Source organism: Bombus bifarius, unplaced genomic scaffold, assembly GCF_011952205.1.
Source record: "Bombus bifarius isolate JDL3187 unplaced genomic scaffold, Bbif_JDL3187 scf7180000010271, whole genome shotgun sequence".
NCBI lineage: Eukaryota > Metazoa > Arthropoda > Insecta > Hymenoptera > Apidae > Bombus > Bombus bifarius.
The window spans coordinates 3,659,647-3,683,013 of record NW_022885586.1 but is presented as its reverse complement, the minus strand read 5'-3'; the positions used below and the strand labels follow the sequence as shown (position 1 = coordinate 3,683,013).

Below are 23,367 nucleotides of genomic sequence, written 5' to 3'. Positions count from 1 at the left end.
CTTCGATATCACGAAGCGTGTCAGTCAGACCCTTTTGTCGGTGGAACAAAGAACTTTGGTTTTGTAACGATTAGCCGCAGCAAACTTGTTTATTATGGTAATGCGAGACCATCTTTATTCGCGATATTACTTCGTCTACCCCTCGAATCCTCCCTGCGTCATTCCCCGTTAAACGATCCTTTCTCCCTCGACGAAACTTCTTACGTTCCCCTCTTTCTCCGACTTCTTGCTAATAAGCTTGCAACGATGCCCTGCCTCTGTCTGCCGTCTCTCTTTCTCTCCGTTCGTCTTTCTTTTTCGTTCCTCGTCTTTCTCGTTTTCTCCTCTCTCATCGCGCATCTTCATCTCTGTCGCGTCCACGAGGCCCGCCTGATCGACGAATAAAAAACGTTAAAACAGCCGAGTCACAAAAGAAAGATTAAAGTGGAGAGAATATATGGAGAGAGGCATGCGGCCTCTCGTTGTGTGCACCGTTGCGTTGTTGTGCCGCTGCTCGCTCGGTTGGTCGGCGGCTCTCACGAGCCTTCAGAGCGACAAAGCCACCGGAGACTCGTAAGAGCCGTAAGAGGGTTTCAGGAAAACTTCTCTTCGTAATTCTCCAGATTACGTAAACTTGTTGCGACTAGTTTCGATCAAACGCAAAGAGTCCTCGTTCATCGAAGGGTTCTTCATACGAACGACTCGGCCGTTCGAAACTTTTACGAAGATTCCGTTCTGTGAGTCAATTATAACGTAAGTACTTTTTCTCAAAAAGTATCCTCCGATGATGTAACCTCCGATACGACGTCTATATTTTATCTTACGTTACGGTTCAGTGAGGTAGTTTGAAGTTTCCCCAGAAAGGTATACACGCCTTTCTTTTTTCATCGGAGCCGCGGAACGTGGTTAGGAGGAAACTAGAGAGAACTGTATCTACTCTGTGGAGTAAGGGGAGAAGGGAGGAGAGACAGAAGAAGCTGGGGAGAAGGGCTCCGTGTGCGTTTAAAATAAAAAGGGAAAGAGGGAAGCAGCGGGAGGTCGAGAAGGCCCGGCAAAGAGAGATACGGCCGACATGCCTGGAGCCGAAGAAGACCCGTCCGAAAACAAAACAGACTGCTTCGCGGGTTGTTCGTTATGCGTCCATGGCATATTAATTATTTCCCGACGGGCTCTACCCCCTGTCCCCCCTCATTCTCTGCCCATGTTGCTCGTATTTCTTTTTTACATTTTTTCTTCGGTTGCTAAACGATTACAGGTTCGAGAAGCACGTGAATCGATGTTCTCCTTCGATTTCTTTTACTGCGTTATTTTCATAACAATTTCTCGATACGCACAGTGCGAGTGTTCAGGCATTTTATCAAGTGCGCGAAACATTTGCTCAAATCGGTTGGAACTAACGATTAAAAATGTGAAACACGTGGTCAAAAGCGAAGCATTGCGAAATTCGTTCCACATTCGACAGATTGCCTCGATTTAATGACGTTATAATCCGTAATTTATGTAAATGCGCGCGTGTGTGTTGCGAATTGAATAAAGATCACGGGAGGAAAGGGGAGAAAAATATACGCCAGATGCCGCGGGCAAAAAGGTAGACAGGTCTGAAATGCTTGACGAACGTTCTCCTCTGTGTGTTTTGCGCTCGTAAAACTGTCCGATTTCTTCGGGCATGATTGGCGAATTCTTCGTATCCGTATCTTTCGATAAAAGCTTCTAGCGACGCACACTACGGGAGTACGCTTTCGATGATACTTAACCTTTAACATACTGACGTTAGATATGTGTAGTCGGCCGGGACATCGGATATATCTAACGAGATACACGTGCTGGTTACTTGTAACTCTCAGATAAGCTTGTTTATTTGTTAAAACTACAACAACAGGGTTCGAGGGTTCATTTCATTTGCTCTTTATCTGGGATTAAATATTCATTTATGTAGACGAATTCCAACTACATCACATCTCAGCCTGTTGCTCGTTCGTGTAAAAGTTAGCTAATTAATCGAATACTTTTCGCCAATTAACTCGCGAAATATATATTTCCGATTTCATATTGTATGCGTTGGATGAAACATTTTGAAATTTCATTAGCACCGTAACGGAACTGTTACGATTATATCGGCAAGAGTTTCAAACCAAATCTATACGTATAGAAGTTATAAGATCTTTACTGTAAATCTGTATCGAGTAAAATTTGGCTAATGGACAAAACTCGTGTATGATCGTCGGGTCTCGTTGCGACGCTAATGAATTCTCAAAACGTCTTGTATAATATACACAAAATATGTTCATAAATTTCAACGTACGTAAACGCAATGTTCTTTGAAACTATTCTCTCATTAGGCTTCGTTAGAATTTCACTCGGCAATAAGAAGCTCGCTGGGCAAAGCCCGGCTCGATCGACGTGGAATTCAACGAGCAAAAAGATAATCGATACTCGCGTCGATAACGAGTCGCTAAAAGCGCTCTACGAAGGGTTTATCCAAACGACTCGTGCAACATGCCCGAGGATAGAAAGCCGTGCTCGACGGAAACTTGATTTGAACGAGCCCCGTTGTATATGCAATTAGAAGAGCGACGACCCATGTACATACATGCACGGGTTGCGTCGTGGCTGAATGTACACCACCGCCGGGAATGATGAAACTAATGAGTTTCTCTCGGTTCCTTCAAGTGTATCCGTAATGCACGTATATTGCGTAACAACGTCCCTCGTATGCGCGCACATTTATTTAAATCTAGTAGATTTTATTTTGTTGCAGAGGACGTTTAAGAGGAGACGAGCCGCGGCTGCGCTAATGGCATTACTTGGCCAATTACAAGGTGAACCGAATCGTCGATGACTACGAATATTGGATTTTCTAATTAATAGGAACAACGTTGACTTGTTATGTAATGACAATTAGTGGCCGTTGTCGGTAACGCCGATTAATTATCAGCTCTATTCGTTTCGGTTTAATCATGCCGAGATTTATTTTGCTTCGTTGGTGGTATACTATCGAATACAGGTAATTCGCGATCTCTGTTCAGTCGACGAGGGAAAGGACACACGCGTGACTAATTTCACAAAATTTCTCTCATTCTGCTTAGCTAAAATATTCTATCTGCTGCTACAAGATTTATCGAGGAAGTTTTATCGTTTTCTTTGTGCGATCATTGTCCTTTTTCCCGTTCGATTTAATTATAATTTAAAAATGCTAGATAGGATATTTTTAGCAAGAGGGACACGGTAAGATTCGTATTTCGATTTTTGTTTCCTTCTCACCTGATCGCGTGTTACTCTAACGAAAGCGTGACGAGAGAAAGTTTATCGCTGTTCTCAATTGTTCATTCCGGTAACCGCGTTATGAGGTAATTGTTAAACACAGAGTGACTCGGTTATTCTTAATTTCTAATTAGTAACGTCCATCGTTCTAAATTGCCGCAATTAGTATTCTACTGGGACATAAAGCAGCCATGTACCAGCATAGCAGCGTTGAATTTTCACAGGAGCACACCCATGGTTACGAATTCGTGTTGTTTCTGCCATGGCGGAAGAAAGTTATCATTACGCTACGGGATCATTGTCGCTACGGGGAAGAAAAAGAACAGACATATCGAGATAACAATCAGGGATTACGATACAGCCAAGATTACAACTCCCGGTGACCGTGTATGGGTTCGCGTGCATGGAAGACGAATGGCTCGCGAGAAAAGGGGTCGTTTTCATCGTTTCTCAATCTTGGCAATGGTACACATCGTCTTTTGTGCGTGCCTCATCGGCAGCAGGTCTACCGGGCCTGTCGAACGAACGATCTTTCACTGCTAACATGGCAAGATGCTACGGAATTCGAAACGATCTCTGCGGCCACCGAACCTATTTAAATCTATCCAAAGCGACATAGAAAATTCCTACAAATGTTCGATAGTCCCGTAGCGACAAACTCTTTGACTTAACATCGGTATAGCATGTAGTTAACGTAAAATTCGAGTACGAAATAGTTGCACAAAAGTCAGCCAGAAGTAAATTCTATAGCAAATGTTCACAATGCTTAACTATACTGGGTTTCTCGAATTTTTGTATCACAATTTCACTGCCAAATTAACAAAGAAAGATACCTTTGGAATTTCAAGACGTTTATGCATAAATTTGCAGTATCGTTAATGCGTCGATTTTCTAAGTCCAATCATCCTGAATTCTTCGTCGTTTTGTTACATCATCGAAGGGTTAAACGATGTCGGGTCGAAAGGATAAAAATCAGCGTTTCTTCCTCGCGTAAGAATCTCTTTTCCCTTCTACTATGTGCCGTAACACGTGTAACAGTTATTACCTAACTCGCTTCCATCCACGTCTCGACGATAATTCGCTGCAAGGATCGACAGATTGAGGACACGCGATCCAAGCCAGAAATGGCTGGAACGAGCGGCGGAGTATTAAGGTAGCGGTGGGAATTATAAACGGTTTTTAAACGACAAGAAACAAAAAGGAAAGAAAGAAGAAAGGTTGGTGAAACGAGTCACGTCCTGCGATCCACCGCGGGACACCTGTTCGTGCCCTGACCGCGAGTGGGCTATGAACCTACGGAGTTATGCGAAAACAAAAAGGTCCTCGAGAACGAAAGGTTCCTCATCGACGCCGAAAGGAGTGGTCACCGAAGAGAAGAAGAAGAGGAAGGAAAGGAGGAGGATGGAGAAAGTAAAGGAAAGAAGGAGGACGAGAACAGAGGGACCGGTCCTCGGAGAGTTCCCCGAAAGATTCGTGAGAACTTTCGTCGAGCTGGCACGCTGTCTTCGTGGTATTCGAATACGCAGGTCGTCGGATCGATCCACAGGAAGAAGGTTAAGAAGCGATCCGCGATGAATGGGATCGGATACTGAACAAATTTGGTACACCTTTTATTGGCTTCCTTCGATATCTCCCATCGGTGGATACCTTTGCAGTAACAGCTGAAACTCTTCCACGATGGTTTCTCAATTACTGGGATTTATAGCGGCATGCGAGAATATTTGAACATTTGTCATAGAAAATATATATATGTCGGAGATGAAAGGACACCGGGCCTTCGCTCTGGAACTTCGGGAAAATCCGTAAAATTGTAATTAAAGTCTACAGCTGTAATTAAACAATTTGCCGTCATTCTACCCAATTGTACTTATTTGCGATTTGTGACAATAAGCTTGGGCTCAAGGCGACAATCAATCGCCGAACGTAGCCGCGGCCAACAGGGCGGGCGCTTCGTCTAACAAAGGTGTGGAGTGGTAGTATGGCCCTCATTAAAAGAAATACCCGCAGAGGTACTCGACAGTAAACATTTCAACGGTTCCTTCGGGCAAAATGATTACAAGATGTCGATGCACCTACACAGCACAAGTTCAGCTAGCCTGAGGACCCGCTATAAACCTTAGGATTTTGTTAATTAAGTTTCTTTAAACGGACAAGCAGTCTTTGTCCCAAATTTCTGAACGAAGGCTATCCTCGACGAATCCGATGATCTCGTGTCATTCTCTCGTGAGGTCGTATTAGCGAGTGACTTAGTGTCTGTACGCTCGGTGGATATTCCACGTTTTAACATAGAGTCCGACTTAGATTTTGTGAGCATGTACATCTATCATCCCATTGACCACGGATTCGTTATCGAACCTAAGACCATTATCACTAGTGTCGCGAGTGTCTAATCGCCGCGGTTGATTGTAAAGTCTGTAGTATCCATACTCGTGTTAATAAACCATACTTTGGTTGTACCATAACGATGGCTAAGTCCAATGAAGATTTATCAAACATATTCTTTTTACATATTATACATAAAACATATTATACATATTCTTTTTTCGTGCGTTATATAAAACATTTAACGAGACACGACTGTCATGCTTATTTTGGAAAAATTTGAAATCAATCTGAAATTGCATATAGATATAAGAGCTATAAGGCCTTTACTGTAAATTATTACTATAAAACGCTAAAAAATTAATGTTCAGGATAAATTGATCACCATGGTTGGGTCTTAGTGAAGTTGGGTATCTTAGTGAAGTTTTAAAATGTTTCGTATAACACACACAAATGGTTTTTATAGGTGTTCGAATACTGTGGTTAGTCGCTGTATGTTTGATAGGAATTTTCGAATTGGTATTTGAAATAAAACAATATGAAAGATTTTCATGAAGCTATGCTTCAATACAGACGACAGATATGCTAATCGTTGAGATTAGTAGCGATTAGTAGAAAGCATCTAATTGGGTCGTTAAGTTAAAGTATATGGATGTTTCTTTCACGGAGATTTTAACTATGAGAATACTGGCGGGATCAGGACAGTGGACAACCGATAAAAGCTGTAACTAATGGTACCCATTAAACGGGGCCGGGTACCGCACCAAATTTAGTTGACTCTTCATTGACTTGCAACGAAAGACGGCCCCGTGTCTCTCTCCAGGAGGTCTACGATAGGTTTTATTGCAGCTGCGTGGATATTTTGACCACGTTGAATGGTCCTGGATCATCAAGGTACGCGCATGCCATGGCAGCGTTATATATAATCTCAAAAGACAACTGTGCATCCGTTTAATGGGTTTGAACTTCTCCTTTTTTCCTTTTTAAGAAGGATGACTGGCCAAGAACAAGGTACCGATTAAACTTTTTCTCCTCTCGAGGAGATTTCATGTTGTGTGTGTGTGTGTGTGTGTGAGAGAGAGAGAGAGAGAAAAGAACAAAGATATCCTTAGCAGTTTTTTATGTCCGATATTAAGAATGAAATTAATTTTCTTACCAAGCAACTTTGTGTCTCGGGTCTGATTGGAACGCTGTCTCGGTTAATGATCTTGAAATATTTTTCGTAGATGCACAAACAGATTAAAACCACAATGCTGTACAGAACATATTTCGTCGAGTACAGAGTACAAGAGTATTACAAGGTTACGCGAAACAGCCATATAATACAATGGGGAGTAACGGGGTGAAGCAATTTCTGTGGGCAGGGGCAACGATGCAAAGCGGTTCGCCGAATGCACGACAAGTGCACCCGCATAATAGGCCGGTTCTTCTCCCTTCCTCTTTTCTCAGGCGGACGACTGGTCAGGAACCCGGAGCTCAATAAAACTTTTGCTTTTCGTGGTGTTGAGAAGTCCTTCGCTTCCTACCATGGAGATGCGAGCCGGGACCGGATTCCGCGTCGAATGGAAGAAAGGGCTCCTTAAGTTCTTTATCGACGGTGACACGAGCCAAATCAATTTCACGAGTGTCCGCTTTCTCAGGTGTCGTAATCTTCTTCGACGAAACTTTACGTCTCTTTGAAAGTCGAAAAGTTTCCCTGCCTTTCTTTCGTCGACCAGATCAGACCGGTATTAGGTCAGAACAATTTAAGAGACAAGCGGAACGATAAAATTGTTATTTTTTCAATTCTCAGTCGCTATCCCGATATAACCAGATGATTTTTGAAGATAGGTAAAGGAAATGCGAGTTACACGAGGTTTACGTCTTTGTTTTGAAGCTGTTTGGACGATTTCCTAAAACTTTCATAAACCTCGATCGATGTTGGCTCTCGTAAAATCTACGAAGATTATTTTTGGCAGACGAGAAAAATTGTTAGGACCTTTGTATGCAATAAGTTTGGTATAGGATGATTGGCAACGAATGATTGGAATGTACGATATAAGCAATTGATCGTCGTCGATCGATATCTGTACAGGCGTAGTCGTAGTAAAACTGACAGTCACGCGTATCGTACAAGTAATTATCATCATTTTATTAAAGGTGTAAATATAATCGCGAATATACATAACAAATCGTTCCATTTCGGTGTACATTGTGGATCTGTTGGTCGATTAGGAGACAAGTGTACAAGAAAATTAAATTACCACGAAGGTAACTCTACCGTGGACGCGAGACTTTAAATCACCATGTAAATCGACGATACGATCTTTCGGACATGGAAGTGCCCCTCTGTACGTGCAGATCGGTTTGAGTCAATTAAATAAGACGAAGCTTTACTTGGTCGTTTCGTTAGCTGGCTCGCCATCGGCGGTACTAATTTCACCGATTGTATCACGAACGCGAACGAAGAAATTTATGGGGCCTAATGGCCGAATAAAGATTCGTAAATCGAATAGAAGTAATAAAGTCAAATTGAATTCGCAGCAGACTATCGACTAACCGAGACACGAAATTCGCGCAGAGACTTGTAACGTTTGAGGCGAAGACAAAGGGCCGGTAAGTCTCGATACAAATAAAACTGTATTCCCGTGAACTTTCTATGCTGAAATTATACAGAAGAGGTATAAACCGTCCGAGATCTCTGGTCGAAGCCCAGCCGCAGGCAGTTCTCTTGTAACGGATACATGGGTCAAAAAATTGTCCCCGGCCAAGGGTATCTCCGGCTTTCGGCTAATTTTCGTTTCACAAAGGGTATGTACGAAGCTGGTATTTGCGTTGGGACCTGTAACTATCATCCCCGGAGTACCTGGCCATTAAAGAAGAGGGCAAGGCAACGCAGCGAACCAAGCAAGGACGGGGTGGCAATTAGCAAGAACAATAGGGACCTGGAGGCCCTTATTTCTGGGAAGTAGGAGGAGGGTCCCTCTGGGTCCTGCCATTCCAGAGGCCAGGTATATGTATTTTAGACTATAACCCACTGTCTTGTCATGAGCTCGTGTGCGTGCTGGTCTACGCAAGCCTTGGTATTTCGGCGCTAGAAGGCAGGTTCTTGATGTTTTCGAGAGGCAAACCAGTGATTAGCCCTACTTAACTCGACTGCGTGGACGCGGTGCGGGCATCGTCAAGTAAAAGGCATCCTCATCAATTACATGCAATTGCCAAATTGCTCCAAATTACATGCGTGGATCGCGGACCTTTTATGATAATACTTGCTCGTTTTGTTTCGCCGGGTACAAGAACCACCTTTAATTATCGCTGCTCCGGCGCCCCTTTCGAATAACGCAAACGTAATCCGATAAAACGAAACGAGTCCTTTGATTTCTAGTATTTTTCCATACCCAACGTTCTCACGTAAAGAGCGCTGTTACCCTTCTAATTTTTCACTCTTGGCTCTCGAGATTCTTCATATTCTCCTTCCAAGACGGAAATCAACGCGCGATATCTCGAAAAATGAAGAAACGCTGGCTAAATCGTTTTAATCGAGAAAAGTAGAATAGTTATGCAGAGAATCACTTTGAAGAGAGATCTTGGAGTGGAACGAAGAACAGAAAGAGTAGAAGTATCGTTTACAATGTTGCTCGTTGTATTTGTTCGTGCGCCGTAAAGGAAATTGTGCCATTTTCGCGTTACGACGCTGCAGAATACCGATGCTCGAATCGAAATTTTATAGCGTGCCATTGGGTGTTGGATAAAAGTACACTCTCACGATAGCTTGTCACGCCCCTTTGGAATAATGTCCTCTTATGTTTTCTTCCCTCGTTCGTTCGTTCGTTCGTTCGTTCGCTCGTGCGTACGGCTGAAGTGCAATTGAACAGCGCTGACTACATATAACGATGGTTCTTTGGTGCGTTGGCTGAGTAAATAGCACGGATCGCTAGTAGAAATTGGCTTGCGTGTCGATGCAGCAGTCGTTGATTAATCGTAATCAAACTATGCACCGAGCTATATTATATAAAACACAAATTCGTTGAACATCGATAGTTCAACAAAATAACGTCGAAGGCACCTGTTATCAAAGAACTCGAAACATGGTATACATGGAACACATCGCGTTATTAAATGTCGCTTTACGCTGCACTAAAACTTGAATCGCATGTAAATTCGTCAAAATATCGTACGTTTAACAAAGTAATCTCTGCGCCATTCCATATATTTATTTTTTTCAACGATTATTTTGTTTCATTGATCCAGATTTGTAAGTTTCGTTTTGCGAGCTGTTATAATCTTTTCGTTTATAAGTTTCTATAAAACGATTTATACATTTCAATTTTTTATTCGTTTCGATAAAATTCATTAGACAATTAAACGACTAGAACAGCCATTGATTGCTTAAAACAGAAACATTTTTAATGAAAAAAAAAATGCAATTTCAAGGAGTAGAATAGGCCAGGTCGTTGAAAAAAGTTTTTCGTTGGTAGTTGTGATCACCCAAGTAGCCGGACGTTTTATCCTGATCGCTCAAGTATCCAATGATTTACTAGAAGAACAAAGAGTCCGTTGGGCCACCCTGAAGGAAGTGCAGTTCAATCGGAACAGGTCTTCCTCGCAAGCCAGGAGGAAGTGAAACCTTCAACGTTCCAACAAGCGCACCTCGTCTGGTGAGCGAGCGTCTACAATTACGTTAACATAATCCGCAGGTGAAAAAGTCGATTAGGGTAACGTCACATAAAAAATCCCGAGGAATGGTAGCCGAGCTTTTAACAGGTTTTACGTCCACTACGACGCACTAATAATTACGTGGAACGCATCTCCTTATTTGTCCCATCGGTTAATTCACACCCGCTTCAAGTCTAATAACCAGGTTTTACATCGGTATTTATGTGTCGGTGTTTATAGTAGGCAACAACACACGCCGTGGCGGATCAATCGGAACAATCGGGAAACGTTCTCCTGGCGCACGGAACTAACATAGTAAAACATGGTAGCCCGTAAACCGCATCATCTACGAAGTAAAGCAAACGAGTATGCTCTTCGAAAACAACAGTGTCGGTTTGGATATCTTGGACGTAAAATGAGCTTTGGAAATCGAAATAGTATTTTTCTGTATAAGTAAAAAAGAACGTCGGAACGAATAAGGAACCGCGACCCAAAGGCATTACCTACCGCGTTAATCGTTAGCAAGCAGAAAGAAAGCAACGACGACGGTTCGCCTATCGTCATAACTCTACGTCTCCCGTGCGCGGTTTCCTAGCTTTCCGTCCTTCGAGCAATTTGTTTCTACATGGCACGTATGTTAGGTGCTCACGTGCGTGTACGCGGTTCAGGGAGAGTCGACGGGGACTTTTCAATGGTTTTCTTTCCTTTTTAATCTTTCGCCTCGGTTGTTACATCACGCCACGTCTTGATGAATACACGACGAGCAGTGTTTCCATGAAACGCATGGAATCCTGAACATCGCGAGGAAGAGGGCGGAAAATCTCGTTTTGAAAGCGCACGATATAAAAGAGCCGGAGAGCAGTCATTGAAGTTGTTAGACAACGTGTTGCCGATGAATGTAACACGATCGAGATATGTATCGAGCATAAAAGACTTTCCTCTTTATCCCATCCACGACTATTTTTACTTATGTAATTCCGCCTTTTAATTATCATAGCGAGAACGAGTATCATGTTTTCTTTCCACCAGTTTTCTTCGTATATTTCCTTTTACGGCTTCCGTTACGCGTCAGAAACGTTCGCCTGTTGGATTCGTAATCGTAAGAAGCGTGCAAAAATTCAGTTGCAACAAGTCGCGTGACAACTGGCGCGTGCGTGCGCTCTCCTTTGCTCCATTCGTGCGAGTCCATTTTTGCGAGTAGCACGCAATGTCTTCTTCTTCTTCTTCTGTATTCAAAGAATGATAAGACACCGAGAGAGATTGGCCAGTTTCAATGTAGGAGTAATCGCCAAGAAGGTAACGAGGTTGAGAATTAACATTCCATTGACACGAAAATGGCAACGATCGATAAATTCGTGCCTGCGTTAAATCACGATGTACAATTGGGTGACTGAGTGGAAGTGGATTTGTATTACCACCTGTGCATACAGGTAGATTCGAGGAGGCAAGTATTTATAGAGATGTCTCCTTGGAATCGTTGACATTGATTCTGCAAATCTGTCACGGCGTCCGCTATATATAGAGGCTCATTGTAATTACAGCGGAGTAGGAATACGCTATTAAGCATAGTTAATGCGTAGAGCGCTCGTTGGCTGCTATGTAGAAACGATCTTCAATGTTATTTAACAGTCGAGCAGCGCGATAATTGCCCGATCGTACGCCGATTATTGCCTGGAGTATGCAAACGACGACGATTTACATTTTTGTGCGAAATTGCGCCGACTATTATCGATGATATTCGGTAAATTTATTTCTGCCCGAAACTCGTACGCCATTACGCTTTAAAAGGAATAGCTCAATTATACGTTGGAAAAACGACGACGAATGCATTATGAAAAGTTGTTGAGACGAGGCTATCAAAAGTTTTGCGAAGCCGGCCATTCTCTGTAATTTCTGTAATTGCTAAAGCAAGCTGCTTGCTTAATTTGAATAATTATCCGGTAAAGCGGAACCTACGTGTTCCGATCGTATCTACATGTCCGCTTGAGTGAACGGCTGCCATTTTTTCCTATTATTATCGGCGCCCGAACAAATGCATTAATTAAGTAGCAAAGATGGTGCCCTTTCGATACCACGGGCATAATTGCTTCGGTTTTTGCTACCTTTTAAGACGAAATAAAGGTCCCATTAATAATGCGGCTTCGCCTGCTGCGCGTTAAACGAAGCGATTTATGAATAAATTACAATAACTACGTTAATTATACGTTAATTAATATTAGGTACCATATCTTAATTGGATAGCGTAATAAAATTCCTATAACGCTAACTATATCATTTAAATGTAATCCCTGTAGGCGATATGAGTCATCTATCTGAGCGAAATTTCGCTCGTGAATTTCTCTGGTTAATTTTAATTTTTTCTTTTTTTCAACAACCTTCTATTCGACTTATTAATTGATTACACATCGATTGAAATTAGAATGAATTAATATATTGATTATATACCATATGGTAGAAGCTTCGACGAGTATCCCAAAATTTGGCCGGATCTTTTGAAAGTCTAGAATACAGTAAGAAAATTAGTCGTATACTTAAACGACTCAATGACTACGTACGAAAGGTAAGGAGATACGCTCGTCCATACGGAGATTTCAATTAGAAGACGGATTAGATTAGAAGACGGAAAGAAAAATGGCTGTGAGGCTGAGTTATGATTTCTGAATGAAATTGCATGGACGAAAGTATGAAAATTTAATCGAAACTTTGATGAATGGATATTATTATATCATTTATGTGAACGAAGTTCATTGAGAAGTAATTTTTATAAAACCAAGCCGAGCGTATTAATGATGTAACGTGATCGACATACATGATTGAAAGAATGTTCACCAGTGGTATAGTACGTATAACGTGCAAGGGAATTGTAGCCACGAGCGACGTGTCCTCCATCGAGCGTAATTTGGCAGCAAATAACTCGAGAAAAGGAAATAGCAATCGTGCGTGCAAGATAAAAAAAAAAAATATATCCCGCATAACCACATTCTGTGTGCAGCGATAAAAATGCATCCAAGACTTGTTTAACGTTTTTACGCGTCGCGTGTTTAGCGTCTAATATATTTCATAGAGGAATTGCGACAGCTTTATGCTTTTAATATCGGTTGATCGATAAAGAGAAGATAACCATCTGCTGTAATTAACCTTTTCACGTCCGATATTGCGTTTATAGAATATTATACTTTAGTGAGTTACTAATACACTAATAGACGGATGTTTATGCAATTTCGTATTTCTATCGATCGGAGATTTGTTTCACCTATTAAATATTTTAACGATGTTTTAGACATTTTTTTACATATTTTCTACGCTGCACATTCTGTGTATTTTTCTACTTTCGAGCTTACCACGAACGCATAAGCATTCGAAAGGTCACAGGTGACGAACATAACGTCACGTTTGTCGTAATGTCGTGAAAACTCACCGGTAAAGAATCGTCGCCAGAAATCTTACTATTCGATGAATTTCTACTCAAATTTGAGAACACTCGGAGGTATCGATTTCGATTAATTAGGTTTGCGGAAATTGAGTGTTTCTAGAGTTTGTCGATTCACTGACGATCCACGCGTTCGTTTCGAACGCGGTCACGAACGACGACAAGCGGCAAGAAGTCTTGTGCCGAAGGAGGAAGGTTGCAACTAAGCTAATTGATCAAGACTGAGCGTGCCGTTAATGGCGATCTGTACGAGTGTCGGAAACACGTGATTTTGATGCTTGAAATGACCCGAGGCAAAGTGAGAGATTTCGATCCGTCTTCAACGCGTGACATTATCCAAGGATGGAAATAACTGGTTCGCTTATGGTAAATGTTAATTCCAGTTCCTCGAACGAGTTACTCTCGTTGAATTCCGTTCCCTTTGTGTAGGTACCACCGATGGAATGTACAAAATAGAGATATCTTAGATGTATGTGTGACAAATGCATCGCGCAAATATTTACACAGCGATAGGATAGCATAGCGGTTAACACTTACGTTCATTGCTAATATTAAAACGAAAAATAGGTAATTACGTTATTTACCGTGACTCAGTCATTTGAATAATTTGCGTTATCTCGACAAACGATACGTGCAGCCGTCCGCTCGAAACAAAACGCTTTATCGACTCTGTCTGGATAACGCAAGCTATTTACCGATTGCACGATTAATGGACACGCTCCTGGTTTTAGGTAATTAGTTAACCTTCGAACGATGGCTGGTACCGTAATCACTCAAGTCGTTCTTCGTCATACGAACCTATGCTCATCATACTACCCACATGAAGGTGCCATTTTATACGAAGAAAAGCAGGATATTTTTGTCGATTTATTTATTTCAACGTCGCTTCTTAATTAAACGGGTGAATTTTAATGTATGACACAATTATTATAATTTACCTAATATATTAGCGCGAAATAATTTCAGTCAATTTTTACCACGTATTCTGCATCGTAATCGTACATAAACGTAAAATTCTGGTCGACTAACCGTTTCCTCGGTAATTTAGATCAATTGCAAAATTTTATACGACGACGGTAGGTGCCCTACTTCTGAATAGCAACGTGCTCTTAGGTCGACGAAGTTTTATGGTGAAAAGGCGTCTGCTCAGCTGTGAAGTAATACGAGACTGATTGAGAACGTACTAAATCGAGCAACTTTGCCGTAAAAAGTAGAAGATGTAACTTCTCGTGTTTTCCTTTATGATCTCCGTGTAACGTGGACGTTCAGGCATTGAGATTTCCTGTTTCCTATGCGATACGCTTGTATTATCGCATTTGTATCGCAGAGAATAACCCACTTGAAACCTGTGACAACGGTGAAAGATAAATTGCCCCGTCGTTATTCGCGTAGCAAACATTCCTCCGAAAGTTTCACGATTATTAGACACGTGAAAGCCGAAGGAAAAAGCAGCGAACGCAGTTGGTCGCAGAAACGGCTAAGCCCGTTCATTTGAATTCGATGCATCTTCGGTTGCAGTGGACGCATGCATGCCGCATGCGTGCGTGCCTGCACGCGGTATCATGGCGCATACGAAGCACCGAATTAACATAACGCGCGCGACTCAGCCTCGAACTCTCGCGCGGGTCCGGCCGACAGCCGTCTATTCGAATGCCACGAATATACATAGTTCCCCACCTCTGATTGATAGCCGATAGTAAATAGGGAACGAAATGGTCGCGGCTATATGCGGGCCGCGTGACAAACGCATAAACTCGGCTGTGCGTATCGCGTATGTTCGTAGTCTACGTACGATATATTATTCGACGATGAACGCCGCCTTGCATTTTCGATCGTTTGATACGAAGATTATATGGCTCTTTAGGCGCCACCGACTCGAGGAATTCTTTTGTGCGCGACGCGTCTCGTCAACAAATCAAATTCCGAAATACTCTCGCGGAATATCAAGCGTTTTCAATGCGAGTTCATGGCAAAAGTATCGAGCGGTATTGGCCGATCGGGAATGCACGGGGAAAGGAAAAGTGTCGGGCAAATGGGGTCGATGGTGTTTCCAGAAGATTGAAAGCTTCCGGGACACACTGTCCGTACCGAAGCATAATCGAATCGGTGTTACATCATCGAACGGATCGATATTTGCACACAGGTATCTTGAAATCGAACGAGAGATAGAAAAATGAAAGATTTGATTGAATGTAAGTATCGCCCGAGGCTTGGCTGTACCGTGCCGTGAATCGTGGTACAGACAGTGACTCGAGGCGCAATATGTCTTGCATTTATGATGAGAAGAACGGAGAATTATAGCTGTTTGGCGCCACCGATAGGAAAAAGAAGAAAAATATTCATTACCAATCCAGGTCTAGTGACGTGCGAGAGGTTTAACCACGCCTGATGCACGTCTCACGATAAAATATTATACTATAGATAGCGATCATTCGCAATGACTATATATATTTGTTTTTTGATTTCCTTCTTTTCCTTCCTCGGACGCATAAATTACGATTGATTTCAATTGCAAACTTCTGCCGGCTTATTGCAATAACACAGCATCGTGTGAATTTCCGAGCGCAGTAATGCACGCTGCGTATCGTTTGACGCATATTTATCGCACGCATGTGCATCGGACAACGGATGGTAAGGGTGCACTGGTACCATTGTTGAATTACAACAAGTTCGATAGGACGGGACACGCGTTTCAAGCAGTCGAGTTATATCTGTCCCTCGGCTGCTACTTTTTTCCCGATGCCCACGCATATCCGTTGGCTTCCTCAAACGAAATTAATTAGAAAACAGTTTCACACTTGAAGATGACATTTGAGATGATCATGATGTATGTATGAATGAACATTTTAATCAACAAATTTTACAAACTATTTGATTTTTCCATCGTATCTCTTCCATTCTGCGAGACATTTCAAAAGTATCGACGACAAATTATCAACGTTTACAAAAATAGAGAAAAATTGATCTTGTCACGCTTGTATCTCATGCGATCTTCATTTTCGATATTTCAAATTGCTCTTTTTAACTTAATAAGAAAAATTAAGGCGCCATTATCCATTCAACGTCTCGAACACATTTGTCCACGTGTGTGGTCGTACGTGCAAGTCTCGACAGCTTGAAGAATGAGCTAAATTCTCAGACAGCAAACATCGTCTCCGTAACGAGCGCCATTTTTGCATATTATGTATTCGTGGCTAACGAGGTCAAGTTCGAGGAGGTAAAATAACCAGAGAGAGAGAGAGAGAGAGAGAGAGAGAAAGAGAGAAGTATTCTTCGCGTGTGTCGGATTGAAGTAGCTCGATAGGAATATATTCGCGGTATCAAGAAACTTTGAACGGAAATTCTATGTTGCCTCTCGTGTGCTACGCAACGAAAGTCATTAAAGTCATTAAAGTATCCACTTGGAATCGAGCGTGGCAGACAGTGGACAATGATTGCGAACCATCCGGTGAAAGTACGACCATTACCTCGCGGCGTAACTGATCCAATGTGATTACTTTGATTAATGTCCCTCTACATTTAATTAATAACGGAAGAGTCGAACAACCGGAGAAAAAACGAGCGGGTGAATGAATTATCGTGCACGCTCGCCAGTAATTTACCGTCTTGCGAATAAGCTTTCTCCTTCCCGTTGACATTTCTTAAATTTATGGAGTTGGTACAGCGGGGGCGGCGATTCCAATTAATCGATCGTTATTTCTTAGTAAATCGATGTTAATTACTCGCTGTTCGCGCCTGTCGATCATCGACTTGGCTATCTTTCCGTTCTTTTTTCTTTTCTTTTTTTTTCTTCTCTTCTTCATTGCCGATTTCGACGATTTCACGAGTCGCCGGATAACGCGACTCGACTTGTCTTTTTCTTCATTTCGCCAAACGCGTAACCCGATCGAATTTAATTTAAGCATTCGATTCGAGCGATAGCGAAGTGGCCGTAAATAACTCCCGGTCCCCGATTCGGAAGCAGATAGCAGTTGATACGTGGGTGGCGCGTATGGAGCGCGAGGGCGCCAAGAAAAATGTCTTAACTTTTATCCGTAGTTGTGTGCTGTGTATCTCTACTCAGTGCACGTAATAATATCCCAAGCTGTACGCGACAACCGTCACTTCCGTGTACTCTGTTCACTCGCAGATTTCTAGATACGAAACATAAGATAGCCATCAAGCGTCTGCGATCCGTTCAAAGGGAAGACGAGGCTAGGAATGTTCTCTTAGAAACTTTCGTTGCATCGAGATGAGCCACGAGAATTACCAACGAGATCATTCGCTTTTTCCATCGTTACTCCCAAGACAAAATGTTTTCTTTACGTTTTTACGTAGAAATCGAAAAATGGCAAAGTTCTCTCGGCATCTCGTTCCATCGAGATATCTAAACATTCCATCGAGGCAGAAAGATTATCCATTTTTCTCGTCGTTATCCTTCGGATAAAATATCTTCGTTAGTTCTTGTGCGCTTTATCGAATCGAAACGAGACCAACGGTGAACCCATACCCGCGAAACCACTTCGAAAGAGCATAGCGGCGCAACGTGCACGCGTATTGGTAAACGTGTATGTACAAAGCTGTGCACGCCGTATATTTACGTACGCGTGGACGTGTAGAAGACAAAGAGGCATAAACTCGTCACGCACGCATGCACATTTGTGTGGCCGACAGGCGCCACCGTGCCGGTTCTGTGTACGTCTGTGTGTAGACGAGCGCACGTAACACCAGCTGCAACTCGGCCGAGTGTGAACACGTGAAACACCGGCCGTACTCGCGTGTGCGTGCATGCGTTACGTTTGTCGGTGGCGCGCGGATGAGCTCGCATTTTTCGACGCGGTTGCTCCGTTCGAGACAGAAGTTTGTAGTTGCTTCGCGACCATTCCGACATTTTGCATCTTTTCTTTCTTCAACCTGGACTTCTTTCCACCATTGAACTAACACCTCGAGTCTTCCATAGCGTTTCTATTCGTGAATTTCTATCGAATAATGAAATGTTTGTATCAAACATCGCTCTTAGTTGCATACTAAAAAGAGTTACGAGAAAATTCTTAAGTTGTCTAAAGTTTCTTGATAAAACAGGTTTCTCTTTTTCTCCTCACAGAGACAACGTGGAACGTCGTACAGCGGATACACAAAGCTTTACATACTGATTAATTAGGTCGAAGTATATATTAAATATCGTATCGTTTAGCGATATTCTCATACGATCAGCAAAATTCGGTGCTATAGAAACGAAATCTACAAATAGATAAAAAATATTCTCGATTGGAAGATAGAGAGATACGCCAATATTTTTTGTAAACACCGTAGCCAAGATATTTTGAATCGTACTTGAAACGCTCGCTTCTATTTGTCGCCGACTTTCAGTATTATTCGAGTTCGTCAGAAGTCAAACCGATCGATTCCACGTTTTACAAAATTCTCAGTTTCTTGATTTCATGAAAACCCAGAACTCGTAATATAAAAGTTTCAAGTTTAATTGGCTTCAAAGGTGTTGAAGTAATTACTTTAAGAAAAACACTACATCTTTACTTTTGTACATTCGTGACCTGGAGACCGCTGTTACGAAGAGAATAGAATTTAGTGAAACAAAAAATTAAAAATAAGGAGAGGTCCATATTAGTGTGTCCTTGAATATAAATTGTGTTTTGGATTACAAAGCCTAGAAACAAAAGAGATATAAGTAGAGTTCTATTGGCGTTTCTTGTAGCCTTCAGCTAAAGCTACAAGGTTGACTTTTTGGTAATGTCCTTTGCTATAAATATATGAACGTGCTCCCTATCACAGCTTCTTCTATTGTATTGTAACGCTGTAAGAGTGAGAATCTGGATCAGCATATGCTTATACCTTTATTTATTTCAATATATTTTTGTATTACAAATTCAGTCGTTCATTACATTCTATCAGTGAATATGAACAAAAAGTTCGCTTAAAACCAATAATTTGATTTTTTTCACTGCACGATGCGCGCAAAAGTGTCTTTTTCTTTCTATCATTCGGACTAATGCTCGAATCAAGGATGATCGTTGCGTAAATTCGAAATTTCAATTGATTTACGATTCAAACGATTCTCGCTCGATTCCCGTTCCAACACACAAACGATAACATTTATAAAACTGACAATTGCACGTCTGGGATTCGAAACGAATGAGTCATATCGTAAAATCGACCTCGCTAGTCTATAAATATGCAACCGGCTGCACGAACCGAACTGGGAATTATCACAATTCCGTAACTTGTTTGTATCGCATAGATAAGAGACTCGAACCCCGTCGATTTACGTAATTTTTAATGAACCCTTGCAAATACAACGTTTTCTGCGCACGACTCGCCGGGTGCAGTCGTTAAAGCGACACGCATTGTCTCTTTGATCGATCGGAGGCTTCGAGCGTTTCCTGATACACCGCGAAAGCTAATCAGCGTTAATGATTCTGGGAAAACTGCGTGCAACTTTCTAATCTATGTGCACTATAAATATAAAATTCTGCATGATCGTTATTCCTCGAAGAAGAAGAAGATCGACACAGCTTGCAGATAAACAGTCGGATTCGTCGGATGCATTAGATTAACGGCTTCTTCGCGATCGTCGAGCGTCCAGGGAACAGACAGACACTGAGAAAGACTGGAGAAAGAGGAGAGTGGAGAAGGCATTTTTCCCGGGACGAAGAATGCGATGTGCCGCGTGTCTGAGAAACTATAACGTCAGCGAAATGGTTCCGTGAACCGAATCCCATCTCTTTCTCTGTATATGTACGTAGGATTCGCGAGCGCATAAACAGATCTACGCGTGCAAGCAGAAAACTCGAAGATTAAAAACACGCTGTTCGAACGATTTGTCGAGTAGGAGTATCGAGGAATCAACGAAGAAGAAGTTAGGTAACGCGTAAAGATACAAAATCTGTATAAGCCGTGATTTATTGTATCGTCTGGTTGCATAAGAAGACTCTTCTCTTCCATTATATCTGCCAGACTAGACAAAAGTTAAACGATTATCCACGAGCATCCGATTCGAAACAGACGCTATTCTTATTATTTCGTTGTTCGCGAAACAACCTGTTAATCCGATCGTTTCTAAACAGAAATCTGGATAATCGTGGAATTACAAGTTAAGGGGAAATTCATTTCTGCGACGAATATCTTGAAACTTTTATCCACGTACGTTTCCAGCGTTTCTTTCAAACTTTACCAATACTTGTACTCATACTTGTACCATATGTCGTAGAATTTTCTATAACATACGTATCGTGTCCGGGACAAATTTCCGCAAACGTAGTTATACCTTCGCGAGCCTGTCCGCATCGACAAACGATATTGTACCTAGTTTTGCCACTGTTTCGCGTTCGAAGGAGGAGATTTGTAAAAATGTGGCCGCATTGAAAGCGTTAATACGCAAGAAACAAGCACGTTTCTCGGCACGTTGTCCATGATGCGCGTGCGATTCACGATGCACGGATGGAGACTCGCTGGTATACTGGTATACTTGCGTAAACGAGGACCGTGCAGACAAGCGTGTCGGAAGGTAAAGCTATCGTGCACATAGGCATTATATTATATACTCTGCTATTCGCGCGTCTAGCTGGCGCCCGACACATACTTTATCGTCTTTCTAAACTCGGTATCGTACGAACGGTAAAATTTAAATATTTATTATTTCGCAAGCGCCTCGAGTTTGACCGGAATTCGTGTAGCTTGGCCACGTACGTCGCGACTGATCCCGCAGGACTCCGTATCGTATCGTAGGCGCCAGTCGATCGCGTAAATCTATCGATCGATCGTGAATCATTCCAGCCGGACCACAACGAGATAGTAAACCACCGTGCTTCCCTTTTTCCTACGATTTTATCGTTCTCTACCGTCTGTTCTCTCCTCATCCATTTCGACGTCGTATCCAACTCAATTTCTCTCGCGATTCTTCCTATTCCACTTCCTTCGTTCCGTCGTTCCCGATACCTGGCTCTTCGGTGCATGTGCTCTTTTATTTTACCTTTCCTTCGAGAAAACAAGACCGTCCTGTCTGTGTCACAGAGAAAAGGATGCTCCTCTTTCTTCCCTCTCTTACTTGGTCGAATACTCACGTGCATCGATAAGACGTTGAAATTGCACGCGTCCTTAATTGCGCCGAGCGGCACGAAAAAACGGCAGACGAGTTTAAAACATGCCAGCGCAAACCTTTTTTCCCTTTCGTTCCGGAGAACGTACAATTTTGCAATTACCGTAGCTGCGCTGTGTGACGTTGGCATACCGCGTCTGCATCTGCTTCCCTCTTATCTCGCGTTTCTTTTTTTATCGTCCGGACACTTGCTTAAACGATTCCAACCATGCATCCTGTGCTCCTCTGTTATTTCCCTGGTTACATTCGACAACGATAAAACCCGCTCTATCGAGCCTCTCATTGTTCCACAGATTATTAATGTCGGATCTGTATCGCGTTCGAACGATACTCCCGCGAGACTTTGTTTTCGAAGCAGTTTGACAAAGCGTTGGGAATTTTCGTGGGTTATTCTACAAACCCGAAGCGTCATGGGACATGCAGAAAAGGCCGAGCCAATTAATGTACTTCAGCGACTTCAGTGGTCTTAATTTAGAGAGCGGCGTTTCCCGACTTTTATTACTCCGGTGTCAAAGTCGAATGGCAGCGGTCGAAAAGTTTCCTGGCCGCCTCGTTTAGGAAAATGACTCGTCACGAGTGCTACCCTTTGCTCCTCTATGTTTTGTAAAATATTGCTACATTTCTCCCCTAATTATTTCCAATGATTCGTATCGATCCATCTCGTTCCGGAAGCATAGTACATGCCGCAACTTTAATTACGTACGGTGTATCGATACAAATCGCTCGAATTGATCGCAGATAAGATACAGTTTGCCCTCCGAGGAATCCACTCGATGCAATTCGAGGATCGATGGTTTTTCATTGAAAAATACGTGCAAGGTGCAAAGGCCACGTGTAATAATAAACTTTGACCGTAAGACAATGAAACGACACGCAGAAGCACAACAGTTAGCATTAGCAAAGAATACGGGACAACCTCCGGATCTACGTAACTGTCGTTCGTATAAAATTCGACTCGCCCGACAATAGAACGGCAATTCCACTATTCTCATTGATTTCGTCCCCGTGTCTGGCGCCACCCACGTGTACCCGTTGACGCGGCCGTTTCGAGCCACGGCACAGGCCGTATACCCTGACTTTCCCATGAAATCATGCACTGAAAATGTAACCTTACCATTGTCATCGGATTTTCCCTCGTTATCGGCCAGCACCTCGTAGTCCCTCGAATCAAGATCCATGGAAGCACCAATGACCACAGTTAGACTGGACACCATCGTCGCAAGAGTCAACAAGTCCCGTGTCAACATTTTATTCTAAATTTATAACATGCACTCTGATGTGTCAGGATATCGTTAAGGACCGCGTTGCCGATCAGTGTTAGTGTAACGATCGCGAAAAACAAAATCAACGAGAGCCACGATCAAACCCCATCGAATCGTCTTCGATTAGAATACCTCGTGGTCACGATCGATCGATCTTTTCGTCGATCTTCGAAATATTCATAACGAACGGAAGAATGGTTTACGGAGTAGACGTGTGGTGGAAAAATTTGGAAAGATTCCACGAGCGTCCGATGCCGACGATGGTCGACGCTTGACTGACTGACTCACTTCGGTCTCGAAAAGCAAACGCCGTGCAGCCGGACGACTCCGCCGCGGCTGGCGCGCACCAGGGGCACCCGCCGAAGAACACTCGCCAGATAGTTTTT

The 23,367-nt window shown here is 42.5% G+C and overlaps 1 protein-coding gene across 1 annotated transcript in view; it reads right to left on the bottom strand.

The window, feature by feature from the left end:
• LOC117216576 (BMP and activin membrane-bound inhibitor homolog) overlaps positions 1-23,367 on the bottom strand; it is a 26,606-nt gene extending 3,239 nt beyond the window's left edge. The window contains exon 1 of the mRNA XM_033463376.1: positions 22,834-23,367. Coding sequence (XP_033319267.1) covers positions 22,834-22,966 — 133 coding nt within the window. The 5' untranslated portion in view covers positions 22,967-23,367. The remainder of the gene's footprint in view (positions 1-22,833) is intronic.